The following is a 13,892-nucleotide window of genomic DNA, read 5'->3' as shown; positions in this document are numbered from 1 at the left end:
TTGGGAAAACCGTTCGGCCATTTAAGGAAAGGATGGCTACATCGGCCCAGTATCCGTACAGCATATAGGGATGACCAGCGCATGGCAAAGCATTTCCGGCAATGAGGACACACAGCTGACCTGCGCTGTATCCCCAGTGAACAGGTGAATAGACCTCATGGCGCACGTCACTCGCTTGTTACGGATACGCAAATGCTTCTGGTACAGAGGCTTCAGACTGCCCAACCACAAGGGTCAAATATGAATCTTTCCTGGTCGTGCTTCCTGCATCAACGATAAACTAGATTGGATGAGGCAGTGAATGACCTGCTGGAGTATCTACTACTGCAGATCTTGCTCCCGGATGTCATGTGAATCCCCCTTTTCTCATTAGGAGAACCCCAAGGGTAACAGCCTCTGTGGACTGCGTGGATATCTGTGCTTATAACGAGGGACTGTTCTTAAATTATATGGTACTATTACACTGAACCAGTGAGCACCCATAATGCCCCCATGTGGTGCCTGCTGCCCCAGAATATATGTGGCATGACCAGCCCCTGTGGTTAATTGGCAAAATCATTCAGCCGTTAGCCCACTTCTACACTGGCATACCGAGGACCGGTTTTGGCAACACCCCAGGGACTGTTCGGAAGTGACACTATTACACAGAGAAAACTTGTGAAGAGGACATGTGAATGGATCAACGTCTAGCCCAGGGGTGCTCAACTCCAGTCCTCAAGCCCCCTCCCCTTATACAGGTCAGGATATCCCAGCTTCAGCACAGGTGGCTCAATCAGTCCCTGCTTCAGCACAGGTAACTGAAGGTGGGATATCCTGAAAACCTGACCTGTTGGGAGTGGGGGAGCACGAGGACAGGAGTTTTGTGTCCCTGGGCTGGCCCAAAGTATTATCTTATCTTTCTTTAAATCTCACTATAATTATCAATGTAATCGGAGAGGTGCAGTTAGTGGGTAAAATATAAAATGGCAGAAGGACAGAGCCCAGGTACCCCCGTGTACAATACAATACAATGTATAAATGTACTCAAGTGTACATTCAGTAACCAAAAATTATACATACGTCTAATAAAGACGTTTCCCATCCCCGCCTCAGTTGGAATAATGGCTCGCTGAATACCAGGATCAGCAAACACACACCAACGTTGAAATACAGCCAAATAAAACCCAGCCAAAGTGAAGGAAAACCACTTTATCTTACAACAGAAATAATGGCGGAAGGGAGAACGCAATTCCAACGCTGAAGTCGGATGTCGGAGCGTCTCTTTACTTCGGTTAAGGACACATTTCTGATGTGCGATGTTGAAGTCACTGCGGCTATGCCTGATATTTATTGCCAAGGGTACTTATACAGTAGCTAGTATTAGCTACTGAATTTCGACGTCCGCATGTACTTGCAAATCGTATTGAGCGAGCCATTATTTCAGAGGCCGAGATAGGAAACATCTTGACTTCGATACACAACCTAATTTGAAATCCTATACTGAGGTCTTATCCACATCAAGCCATTTAACAACTGGCAACTTTGCAACAAGATTAACAGCCTCTCTGTATTTACGGACAGCGTAACTCTGATTCCAACTTTCAGATTTCCCCACTGGGATATTTAGGAAATTTAAAGATGCAAGTGACAAAGTGAAAAATTCCCTTCTCAGATTTAAAATGTTGTTACATAGTTACATAGTAGATGAGGTTGAAAAAAGACGTACGTCCATCAAGTTCAACCTATGCTAAATTTAGACAACAGATACTTTATTCTATATCTATACTTACTTATTGATCCAGAGGAAGGCAAACAAAAAAACCCATTAAGGGGAAAAATTAATTCCTTCCTGACTCCAAGAACTGGCAAATAGGATTAATCCCTGGATCAACATCCTTCCCATGTTTACTTATTTGGTATATCCCTGTATACCTTTCCCATCTAAAAAGATATCCAACCTTTTTTTGAACAAATCTATTGTATCTGCCATCACAGTCTCCATGGGTAATGAATTCCACATTTTAACTGCCCTTACTGTAAAGAACCCTTTCCTTTGTTGCTGGTGAAATTTCCTTTCCTCCAACCATAAGGGATGGCCCGAGTCCTTTGTACTGCCCGTGGGATGAATAGTTCTTTTGAAAGCTCCTTGTATTGTCCCTGAATATATTTGTATATAGTTATCATATCCCCTCTTAGACGCCTCTTTTCTAATGTAAATAAATCTAGTTTAGCTAGCCTCTCCTCATAAGTTAGAATGTCCATCCCCTTTATTAATTTGGTGGCTCTTCTCTGCACTCTCTCTAGTTCCATAATGTCTTTTCTTAGGATTGGTGCCCAAAATTGTACTCCATATTCAAGATGTGGTCTTACTAATGCTTTGTAAAGGGGCATAATTATGTTTACTTCCCTTCCATCCATTGCCCGTTTGATGCAAGATAAGATCTTGTTTGCCTTTGTAGCTACTGCATGACATTGGGCACTATTGCTAAGCCTGCTGTCTACAAGCACTCCTAAATCCTTCTCCATCAAGGATTCCCCCAATATATCTCCATTTAATTTGTAAGTCGCCTTTTTATTCTTGCATCCCAAATGCATAACCTTACATTTATCTGTATTAAACCTCATTTGCCATTTACCTGCCCACGTTTCCAGTCTCTCCAAGTCCTTCTGAAGAGAAATTACATCCTGCTCTAATTCTATTACCTTACACAATTTAGTATCATCAGCAAAGATGGAGACTTTGCTCTCGATCCCAACTTCAAGGTCATTAATAAACAAGTTAAAAAGCAGGGGTCCCAGTACCGATCCTTGAGGTACTCCACTCACGACTTTAGCCCAACCTGAAAAAGTTCCATTTATGACAACCCTCTGTTGTCTGTCCTTTAACCAGTTTTCAATCCAGGTGCATATATTATTACTGAGTTCAATTTTCTTTATTTTGTACACCAACCTCGTGTGAAACCGTATCAAAAGCCTTTGCAAAATCTAAGTAGACCACATCAACTGCATTACCCTGGTCTAAATTCATACTTACCTCCTCAAAGAAACAAATAAGGTTAGTTTGGCAAGATCTATCCTTCATAAATCCATGCTGACTATTACTAATAATTTTGTTTTCCATTAGGTATTCCTGAATATTATCCCGTATTAAACCTTCAAGTAGTTTCCCTACTATTGAAGTCAGGCTTACAGGTCTGTAATTCCCCGGGTGTGATCAAGCTCCCTTTTTAAATATAGGCACCACATCTGCTTTACGCCAATCTTGTGGTACTGAGATTATCTCTATTTACTATGGGTATCTCACTGCTTGTCAAACTTGCACTTGCCCCAATTCTACCTCCATACCACCTTGTATCCTCATCTATTCCATTTAGTTCATTATCTGTTTCATTCCCCTCCCCCCTCCACCCTAGTTTAAAATCTCCTCCAACCTTTTTAGCATTCTCCCCCCTAGCACAGAAGATCCCTCTTCATTGAGGTGCAATCCGTCCCTAGAATATAGATGGCACCTCTCAGAAAAGGAGTCCCAGTGCTCTAAAAACCCAAACCCCTCCTTCCTACACCACTTTCTTAGCCATGCATTAACCTCCCTGATCTCTGTCTCCCTGCGGTAGCGCATGGCACTGGTAGTATTTCAGAAAATACTACCTTGGAGGTCCTTGCCTTAAGCTTTTGGCCTAGATCCCTGTAATCATTTTTTAGGACCCTCCATCTTTCTCTAACTTTGTCATTGGTGCCAACATGTACCAAGACCGCCGGGTCAATCCCAGCCCCCCCCAACAATCTGTCTACCCGATCCGGAATGTGCCGAACCCAAGCACCCGGGAGACAACAAACTGTTCGGTTCATGCGGTCCCGGCAACAGATTGCCCTATCTACCTTCCTAATAATGGAGTCCCCTACCACCACAATCTTTCTTTGCATCTGAGCATCCTGAGTCCCCATTGTGCTGGAGGAACTATTCCCCTGGCTGCTAGAGGAATTAGTCTCCCCCAGCCTTGCCATTTCTGCCCCAACATTCCCAATATCTTCACTCAACACTGCAAATCTATTGGGATGTGTCAGCTCAGAAACGACCTGCCTCTACCTATTGCCCCTGCTTCACCTTCTAACTGTCACCCAGCTACCTACCTGCTCCTCACTAACAGCAACTAAGCTACCTACCTGCTCCTCACTAAAAGCGCCACCATCTGCACCACTAGTCGAAGAAAGGGCCTGCTCAGTGAGCTCTAATTCCCTTTCAAGATTGCCAATGTCCCTCAATATTGCAAGTTGCCTCTTCAGATCAGCAATCTCTGATTCTAAAGGGACTACCCGCTCACACCTCTCACAGCGGTATGCTCCTTGGAACAGCTGCTCCAAGATCACATACATGTGGCAAGATGTGCATTGAGTGGCATTTTCAATCCTGCTCATTCTAGCAACTATGAAGTTTAGAAGTACTAACAGTAAACTGTACTTCAATAAACTATACCTTGTTTAACTGCTTCCTTGTTCAAACTGCTTCTGGTTCTAACTGCACACACTTTAACCAACCAGCACTTCAATCAACCACACAGATCAGTCAGTACACAAGCTCAGGATTCGTTAGAAGCCTCTGTTTAAATAGGGACACCCACCAGGTGTGTTAGGTTATCAATTAACTAACCCCACCCACTGCAGGTGTTTAGGCCAGCCAATTAACCAACCACACCCACTCTGCCTCAGGCAGGAGAAAGGGGAAAAAAGTTACAGGCTTCAAATTACAGCACACTTTAAAAATAGATTAACCCACTGCATACTCCCCAAAAATAGCCACCCCTGCTAGTATACCCAGAACTTCCCTTTCCTTCTGGTTCTAACTGCACACACTTTAACCAACCAGCACTTCAATCAACCACACGGATCAATCAGTACACGCAAGCTGTGTTGACAACACATAATGCCACATTAACACAGACTTCCTAACAAGGGACAGTACTCCGGATCTCAGCATAAAGAGACAGTTTGAATTACTTCTGTATCTACTCAGACGTCACAGCGAGTTAAACAGAATTTGTTTCCTGACACACACACACAAAATGAACATGTAACACGAGTTCTTGAATTCCTACGTGAGTATTTACAAAAGCGGGTACTTGGAACCTGTCCTTCTGCTCTTTCAAATATTACAGAGGAAACCGGTGAGCACCCATTCCATCCCCATGTGACACCCACGGCCCTGGGCTGTATGTGCCATGACGCTGTGGTTTATGCCAGAGACCATCCGGCCACTAACTTCACCACAGCGGACAGGTTTTCCAACCATTTCAATTCTCGTTCTGGATGCAATTTTACACCGTCTGGTTGGGAACATGTGATATGTTGAGATTAGTGTTGTACCACGTCCTGAGGATTGCCGGGTACTGGGTATCAGGGGAAAATTGCAGGCCAGGTAGCTTTGGCTTACCTGCAGCTGGCGGCGGAGGGTGAGGAGGACCACGGCGACATCGTGGGAGCAGCGGCAGACGTCCTGGTGGCGGTGGCAGCAAAGAACAATTGTTGAGCCGGTAGGAGCAGCGGAACACATCCTATCACAGCTGATGCCGGTGGGAGCCGGGGAACATGTGCCCGGAGCAGGAGCATTACTATTGGACAGCCAGGGAAGGGCTGGCTGTTCCCCGGCTCCCACCGACATCAGCTGTGATAGGATGTGTTCCGCTGCTCCCACCGGCTCTACAATGATATCCTGGTGGCAGCAGAGGACATCTGCCGCTGCTCCCACGATGTCGCCGTGGTCCTCCTCACCCTCTGCAGCGGTCCTCCTTACCCTCCGCCACCAGGTAAGTGTTTCTGTAACTGTTCTGCTGCTCTGCCCCTGCCATTCTCCAAGAGGAGGACCGAGGGAGCAGAGCAGAAATTACCCGGGACCGGGTCCAGCCCCCTGGTGCTGGGTCAGGGTGGTTAAAATAGTGGCGGGTATGCTGGGTACCGGGTAATTTCCGGGTACTCTGTACATCACAAGTAGAGACCTCATTCGCTGACTGCTACCAGTGCCCTTGCTCACAGCTGCCGCTCAATGCTGGTATTCTCTGATGGTTACACAGCGTGCCCTCACCGGCCCCGCTGTGCCCTCACCGGCCCCGCTGTGCCCTCACCGGCCCCGCTGTGCCCTCACCGGCCCCGCTGTGCCCTCACCGGCTCCGCTGTGCCCTCTTCCGACTAGCTGAATTACTGTGCCATTGCCTGTAACATTTTCCATGATTTCTACCACCATCTATTGGACTTGTTCTTTTACCCCCTCCGGACTGTAACCCAGAGCATGGTTATACTACTTGCCTACGAGTTCAGACTTGTGCACATACATTGACATTTACTGTGCCATGCATAGATTGTCCTAACAAACTAGCCAGAAACCCTTGCTCAACCTATAGTCCTAAATGTCAGTGCGAGGTGCAACATGGAATAATTACACACAACCACTAGAAAACAATCCCTATATGTGGCACACGGCTTCTCCTACAGTAAAGTGAGTTATGAATACGTATTAAATAAAGTTATTTACATTGTTTGAAATATATATTTAAACACCAAAAAAAAAAAAAGAGAACTATCAACGCATGTAAAAGTTTGGCTACTTCCCATATAGTGGATCATCCCGGAGTAACCTGATCCTACGATCATTCTCTCACACGTACCTGTAACGGTAGAATATACTATGATGTATAATTGCTCAGTTTAGGCTTCAAAGTTCAAGACACACACAGTATCCAGTGTTACAAGTCAGTCAATTGTAACCCTTCCCTTAGTCAGGAAACAACTAGATATGAATTATTGTGACATTTCTCAAATGGCTAGAATCTGGCTAATGAGTGAGGAATACAGAGATCCCCGTCATATAGGGCATTGTCCATGGCAAGGAATGTAGCCAGTTTGTCTCCCTGCTGCAAGATGAGGCCCGCCCACGTGACCGCTGGTTGCAATAAGCCCAGGGGAGACGTGTAGGAGTCAAGCAGGCAGCCAATAGGAGAGCGCGCGAGGTGCAGAAGGCGCCATTATGACCGCGTTTCTGCTCCCCAGGGTGAGTGGGTTCTCCATCCCCTGACGGTTTGAGCTTCCTGCCACAAGAAACATGGCTGCTCGAGGACCCCAAATGAAAAAAAAAAAAAAACCATCACCTTATAAGTCAGGCACACCCCACCACACACACCACACACACACGTGCCAATCAATCACACACTCTCCCACTGAACTCAGTGTATCCTGATAAGCACTACGCAGTGCGCACATATACACACACATCGAACTCCCGGTATATATGTATATACTCACCGTATAATGCATGTTCAGTGTGTCTCCTTTGCGGGATTTAATGGGACAGTTTTCCACTCTCTTTTTGACCCCGATCTGCAGCTTCTTTCTGCCCTCGCTGGCCAGGGCCGGGGGCAGTAGGGAGAAGACGAGCAGACACCACAGGGGCGTGAGGGACAGAGCGTTCATGGCGACGACAGGGAAGCAGCAGACACAACTCAGGCAAACACAGCTCTCTGTTCTGGAAAGGGGGGAAATCCTATACATTAATAGGATCAGCAGCGTCTCCCTCTGATGGCATAAGAAGCAGTCACATACGGGATTCCAATAAGTTAATAGGGTTAGTTGCACCATCCTCTGGTGGAATAAGGGGGCATCTCACATGCGGGATTCCTATAATAGGGTCAGCGGCACCTCACTTTGATGGGATAAGATGGAGTCTTACGCACAAGTTTCTTATAATAGGGTCAGCAGTGGCTCCCTCTGATGGGATAAAAGGCCATATAACATGGAAATCCTAGAAGTTAAAAGACGTCCCTTTAATCGGAGAAGAGGGCATCTAACATGTGGAATCAAGTTACTAGGGTTAGTGCCACTTACCTTGATTTCTGGATCTGTTCAGAGTTTAGTAGGTAGGTTTCAAAAAATTGCCCCAAGGACAACAGCACCATATTATGTTATCAAAATCACCCCATCCAATTAAACTCCCCCTTTAAAAGAAGATCTTCTCACAGCCCTGACGTGCCCCTTTCCATGGGTGGGAAGCCCCTTTTATAGGAACACACCCCTCATAAGAGTATCTCCTCAACTCTGAAGTGTCCCTTCCTACGGTAGGAATCTGTTACAGGAACAATCCCCACTCCCCTATAGGAACATCTTCTCTCAGACCCAACATGCACCTATGGGGGGGGGAAACCCTGTTATAGGAAGACCTCCCTTATAAGGACATCTCCTCACAGCACCGTGTGTGATATAAAAGAATTGGCATGCAGAATACAGCACATCCATATACACCGCTCCATCCCTTCTGACCTCCGCATAGCACCTGAATATAGCACCATAAATATAAATACGTAATATAGAATAAAAGCAGCACCAGTAATGAGACCATTTAGTGCAGTGAGTCAGCGCACCCACAGAGTGCCTTATTGCACCCCCAAAGTGACTAAATAACAGAAGATAATCATCCCCGCCCCCCTCCCATTAAACACAGACGCACAACACACACACACAACAATTTAGTGTCCCCAACAATGTGGGGTCTCTTACCACCCCTCACCCCTCCACCTTTCAAGGCCCGCCTTTGTCGATTACCCCAGGCATGGCACTCCGAGGAGCCCATTTTGCACTGGTCATAAATGTGTCCCCCCGTCCTTCTCTGTGTTTTCTAGACTCCCGGGGGACCCATACTTCTTGCTCTCCCAGGGGCCATGCTGATGCCCCCTTACCCATCTCCTCTCTTAGCACCCACACCTCACCCCCTTTCACTTCCTGTCCAACTCTGCTCCTGCTTCCCCCTGCCCACTCCCTCAACACCCACACGTCCTGCTGTTGCCTCTGCCCCCTTCCTCCAACACCCGTTTCCCCCTTGCTGCCCCAAACCTGCGTCCCTCGCCTGCGCCCTGACCCCCGACATGAGCCAGCCCACCCCTGCCACCAGCTTGCCCACTCCTGCAGCTCTGGGGTGTCCTCCTCCCCCACCCTCCCCTTTTTTGTGGTGGGATCTTTGAACTCCCCCGAATCTTCACCCCCTTCCCCCGGACCCTCACCCACCCTAAGTGTGCTGCATACAGAGTAACCACAAGCCGGGGATGTCATCCCCTGATCCTGCTCCCTGTCCACTGCACCCCCTTCTTCCCCTAAATAGAGGTGCAGACACCAGCACCACACACCACCAGCATCCCTACACCCAGAATCTGGGCAGGGACCCCCCAATCTGCCCGGACTCCACTGTTGGGAATTTATAGTGTCTGCCTCTGGCCTACCACACCCCGAATCCTCCCTCATATCACCCCCCCAGCCCTGACACCCCAGACAGTACTTTCCCCTCCCTTCTGACCCTCTGCATCTCTGCCCCCTCAGGTCTTCCGAACAACTCGCTCTGCAAGGATCATCTGCTGACACTAGACACCCCTCTGTATCCTCCCTGACCCCCTGGGGTCTCTCTTTACTTTCCTTGCCCTTTGCCTCTTCGAAGAACCCATGCTCTCCCATCGCCCCATCAATGTCATCCTCAGACACACTGGCCCCGTTTCCCGGGCTCCTCTCTTCCTTCATGTGGCTCCTCAACTCTTCTGCAGACTCCATCCTATCCTTCTCACAATTTGTCAAACCCCCCTCCTCCTCCTTCTGATTCCTCAGTAGCTCCTGGGGGCAGCTCTCCTCTTCCCTGTGACCACTCTCATTCTCCCCATCCATGTCTTCCCCTTTCTCATTCCCCCGACCCCTCTCCTCCACCTCCCCCCGGTTGCCTCTCTCTAGGCTGCTCTCCATGTCTCCCCACTCCCCATTCCCCTGACACCTCTCCTCCCTGTAAAGATCCTGAGAACCCCTCTCCACGCCCAACTCCCCCTTGTGGCCCCCATGCATCCCTTGGGGTACCATCTGCTCCCTCTCTTGGTTGCCCTCTCCCTTGTACATCTCCTGGGTGCCCCTATTTTCCTTTATGTGGCTCCCCTCCCCTCTGTGGCCCTCCTGAGTCTTCTGGGAGCCCCTCTCCCTCTCTTGGCTCCCACCCCCCTTGCACAGCTCCTGCAAGCTCCTCTTTTCTCTTTTTTGGCTCCCATGAATCCTCCGGGAGACCCTCTCCGACCTCCCTTGGCTCCCCTCCCTCCTGCCCATCTCCCGAGGGCCCCTATCCATATTACCCTGACCACTCTCCTCCTCTCCCCCATGGCGCCTCGGCTCCTGGGGGCTTCTCTCCCGGTCTTCACTCCCCTCCCCATTGTGCCCCCTGTATAGGTCCGGGGAGCCCATCTCTGGTTCTTCGCCCCCTTCCCTGTGGCTCCGGAGCAGCTCCTGTGGGCCCCTGATCACGTCCCACGTCACCCTGGCCCCGCCCCTGTGCGTCCTCCCACCATCCCGGGGCCCCCATGGGATCCTCATCCTTCCCCAGGCCCCCCTACCCTTCCCTCGGGTTCCGGGGCCCCGCTCCTCCCCGGCTCCCACCGGCATCCGCATCCCCCCCGTTCCTCCCCTCACCTCTCCCTGTTCTGTCTGCACGCCGCCGCTCACCGATTTAACCCCTCTTCCGCTTCCGCGTACGTCACGGTCGTTCCCGACCAATCAGCGCCCGCAGGGGCCTCTGAGCTCTTCCTTAGCAGCCCGCTGATTGGCCAAATTCCAGCTTTCCCGGCCTTCTGTGGCCGTCACATGATGATGGGGCAACTCAGGACAAGTCAGCAGGGCCACGTGACGTCTGCCCGGAGACTGGAAACTCGAATGCCAATTGGCTGCCCAGCGGGAGAGACAATTGGGCAAACTACAGAGGGGGAAACGAGATGTAGATACAATTGTAACCCAGGGAGGCTGCGATAAAGTGGGGAGGGGTGAGTTACCGGGAGGGGTGAGCGGGGTATATCAGGTGGGGATAGTGGGAGATCCGAAGTGAGGGAGAGTGAGGGGGTAAGTGAGATGCAGGGGGAAAATTACCCCCGACCCCGGTGGCTGAGATGTTATGACCCGGTGTCTAGACTAGGAGACCAAGCAACACAAAGGAGAATCATAAGAGAGAGATAGTTTATCATTATTTTACACGCGCAATATATTTATATCTGTGTGTGTGTGTGTGTGTGTGTGTGTGTGTGTGTGTGTGTGTGTGTGTGTGTGTGTGTACGTACGTACACAGTATGTATGTGTAATATATATATATATATATGTGTGTGTGTATATATATATATGTGTGTATATGTGTGTGTGTGTGTGTGTGTGTGTGTGTGTGTGTATATATATATATATGTGTGTGTGTGTATATATATATATATATATATATATATATATATACACACACACACACACACACACAGTGGTTGACAAATCACCAAAAAATCTACTCGCCACACAAAAAAATCTACTCGCCACCTAGTACCAAATGTGTGCTGCTTGGGCCAATATTTACTCGCCCGGGGGTTAAATCCACTCGCCCGGGGCGAGCAAATGTATAGGTTTGTCGAACACTGTATATATATATATATATATATATATATATATATATATATATATATATATATATATATGTATACAATATGTATATATATATATATAATCTGTGAGCGTGTGTGTGTATATATATATTTTATTCACACTGATACACATACACACTCTTTCTTCACTTGCCTTCAGTTACCCTTTGACACCTCTAGCCATAAAACACATCCACACCGGGGGAAGGAACAGCACAGATAACATTCCAAGAGACACTGCTTTTAAGTAATCCTTGCTTCATTCATTGTAACACCGCCGGAAGAAGAGATCAGTGTATCTCGAAAGCTCGCACAAATAAAAGCATTTCGTTAGCCACAGAACGGTATCATCTATTTATTTTTTGATTATTGAAGCTCGGCTAACACGGTACTGAGACCTCTACATGTATATATATATATATATATATATATATATATATACATGTCTTATCTGTGTGAGCGTATATATATGTGACTGTGTGTGTATGTATATATATATTTGTTATGAGCTGCATATATATATTAATATATATATAACATACATATATGCACAGACAGACAACGCTCACACATATATATATATATATATATATATATATATATATATACAGTGGTTGACAAATCACCAAAAAATCTACTCGCCACACAAAAAAATCTACTCGCCACCTAGTACCAAACGTGTGCTGCTTGGGCCAATATTTACTCGTCCGGGGGTTAAATCCACTCGCCCGGGGCGAGCAAATGTATAGGTTTGTCGAACACTGTATATATATATATATATATATATATATATATATATATATATATATGTGTGTGTTTCTGTGTGAGCGTGTATGTGTGTGTAATATATATATATATATATATATATATATATTACCTTTCTTGCGGCAGGTAAATAAAGACAGCACTCCAATAGAATAATCCCAAAAATGTATTCAGGCATATAGCATAGACGCCCAATCTGACGTTTCGGTCGCAAAACGGAACCTTTATCAAGGGGAGTGATAAAGATTCCGTTTTGGGACCGAAACGACGGATTGGGCGTCTATGCTATATGCCTGAATACATTTTTGGGATTATTCTATTGGAGTGCTGTCTTTATTTACCTGCCACAAGAAAGGTAATATTACTTACATTATTTATATGGGACCAGCACCCTCACCTTGTTTAACTATTTTGAGTGCCAGCTACCGACTTTTTAATATATATATATATATATATATATATATACACACACACACACACACACACACACACACACACACCGATACAGATATTCACACAATCTATGTACATCACACTTCCCAACAGTAATACACGTGACAGAATAGAACACACAATGGGAATAAGCACTTCAGACATAAAAGTAACATTAGGAACAAGGAGTCCCTGCCCCAAAGAGCTTACAATCTAAGTGTATGTTATACTTTTGTAATGCAATATAGCAGTGCTTCAAAGACTGTGTGTGTGTGTGTGTATATATAAAATATTTTTTTTGCTGGCTCTGCAGGTGAAGCACAGACTGATCTATGTGTCTGAGTGTTAGGGTAACTAAGGACATAAACAGAAGTCAGATGAGGACATGAGAGGAGGGAAGGTAGGATAGAGAGAGATAAGGGGGGAAGGAAGGAGGGGCAGAGAGATAAGGTGAGGGGAAGGAGAAGGGGGCAGAGAGATAATGGGATAGAAAAGGAAGGAGGATGAGGAGATAAGGTGGAAGGGGAGAGATAGAGGAAGAGAAGGGGGATAGGAGGGAGAGATGGGGAGACATATACAGCTTGTGTAATGTCGTATTAAGACAATACAGTAAGAATATTGTGTAAATCCTTTTATAACACAATGCGCAGACACAAATATACACATACATGGATACACACACTGCCACATATATACACAGACACGGATATACATGTCACGGGAGATCAGGACTAATACCAGGGATGAATATCGCCAGACAGAACACAAGAGTTTATCAAATTAATTTATTGGAAAAGTATATCCACAACTGTACAAAACACACAAACATCACACATACCCAACTGGGGGATACCATGCATTACTAGTTTATTTATTTATTTATAAAATATTTTACCAGGAAGTAATACATTGAGAGTTACCTCTCGTTTTCAAGTATGTCCTGGGCACAGAGTAAAACAAATAATACATGGTTACAAGTACAGTTACATAAATGAACAGGGTATACATTATATACAAGACATTGCGTGCACAGTTAAAGAAAATATATTGTGACAGAAACCAGGGGATGGTAATAAATTCCGTATATAGGGCTCCCAGGATACTAGACAGTTTCTATCCTGTTTGGCCTGGGAGTGCAGCCTTATAATACATACACTCCATCCCACAGTTTGGCAAGCGCTGGAACTGAGGGATGAGAGATCCAGACCAGAGTTTGTCTGCTGCCTGATTTCTGTCACCTGTCATGCTAATTAGGAATCAGGTATG

At 46.6% G+C, this 13,892-nt stretch overlaps 1 protein-coding gene across 5 annotated transcripts in view; it reads right to left on the bottom strand.

Moving 5' to 3' along the window:
• Positions 1 to 10,603, bottom strand: part of FKBP2 (FKBP prolyl isomerase 2) — a 29,497-nt gene extending 18,894 nt beyond the window's left edge. The window contains exons 1-2 of one of the 5 annotated variants that reach the window (XM_075570043.1): positions 10,483 to 10,603; positions 7,270 to 7,489 (exon numbers count right to left, since the gene is read on the bottom strand). In XM_075570043.1, coding sequence (XP_075426158.1) covers positions 7,270 to 7,437 — 168 coding nt within the window. In that variant the 5' untranslated portion in view covers positions 7,438 to 7,489; positions 10,483 to 10,603. Of the gene's footprint in view, positions 1 to 7,269; positions 7,508 to 7,848; positions 8,224 to 10,449 lie in introns of those variants that run through there. The other 4 variants (XM_075570042.1, XM_075570041.1, XM_075570039.1 and 1 more) reach the window with 4 other exon arrangements.
• Positions 10,604 to 13,892: the final 3,289 nt, after the last annotated feature.

The sequence above is a fragment of the Ascaphus truei genome, chromosome 14 (genome assembly GCF_040206685.1).
Source record: "Ascaphus truei isolate aAscTru1 chromosome 14, aAscTru1.hap1, whole genome shotgun sequence".
Classification (NCBI taxonomy): Eukaryota; Metazoa; Chordata; class Amphibia; order Anura; family Ascaphidae; genus Ascaphus; species Ascaphus truei.
The sequence above is the reverse complement of the archived record's forward strand: the minus strand, read 5'-3'. Positions and strand labels throughout refer to the sequence as shown.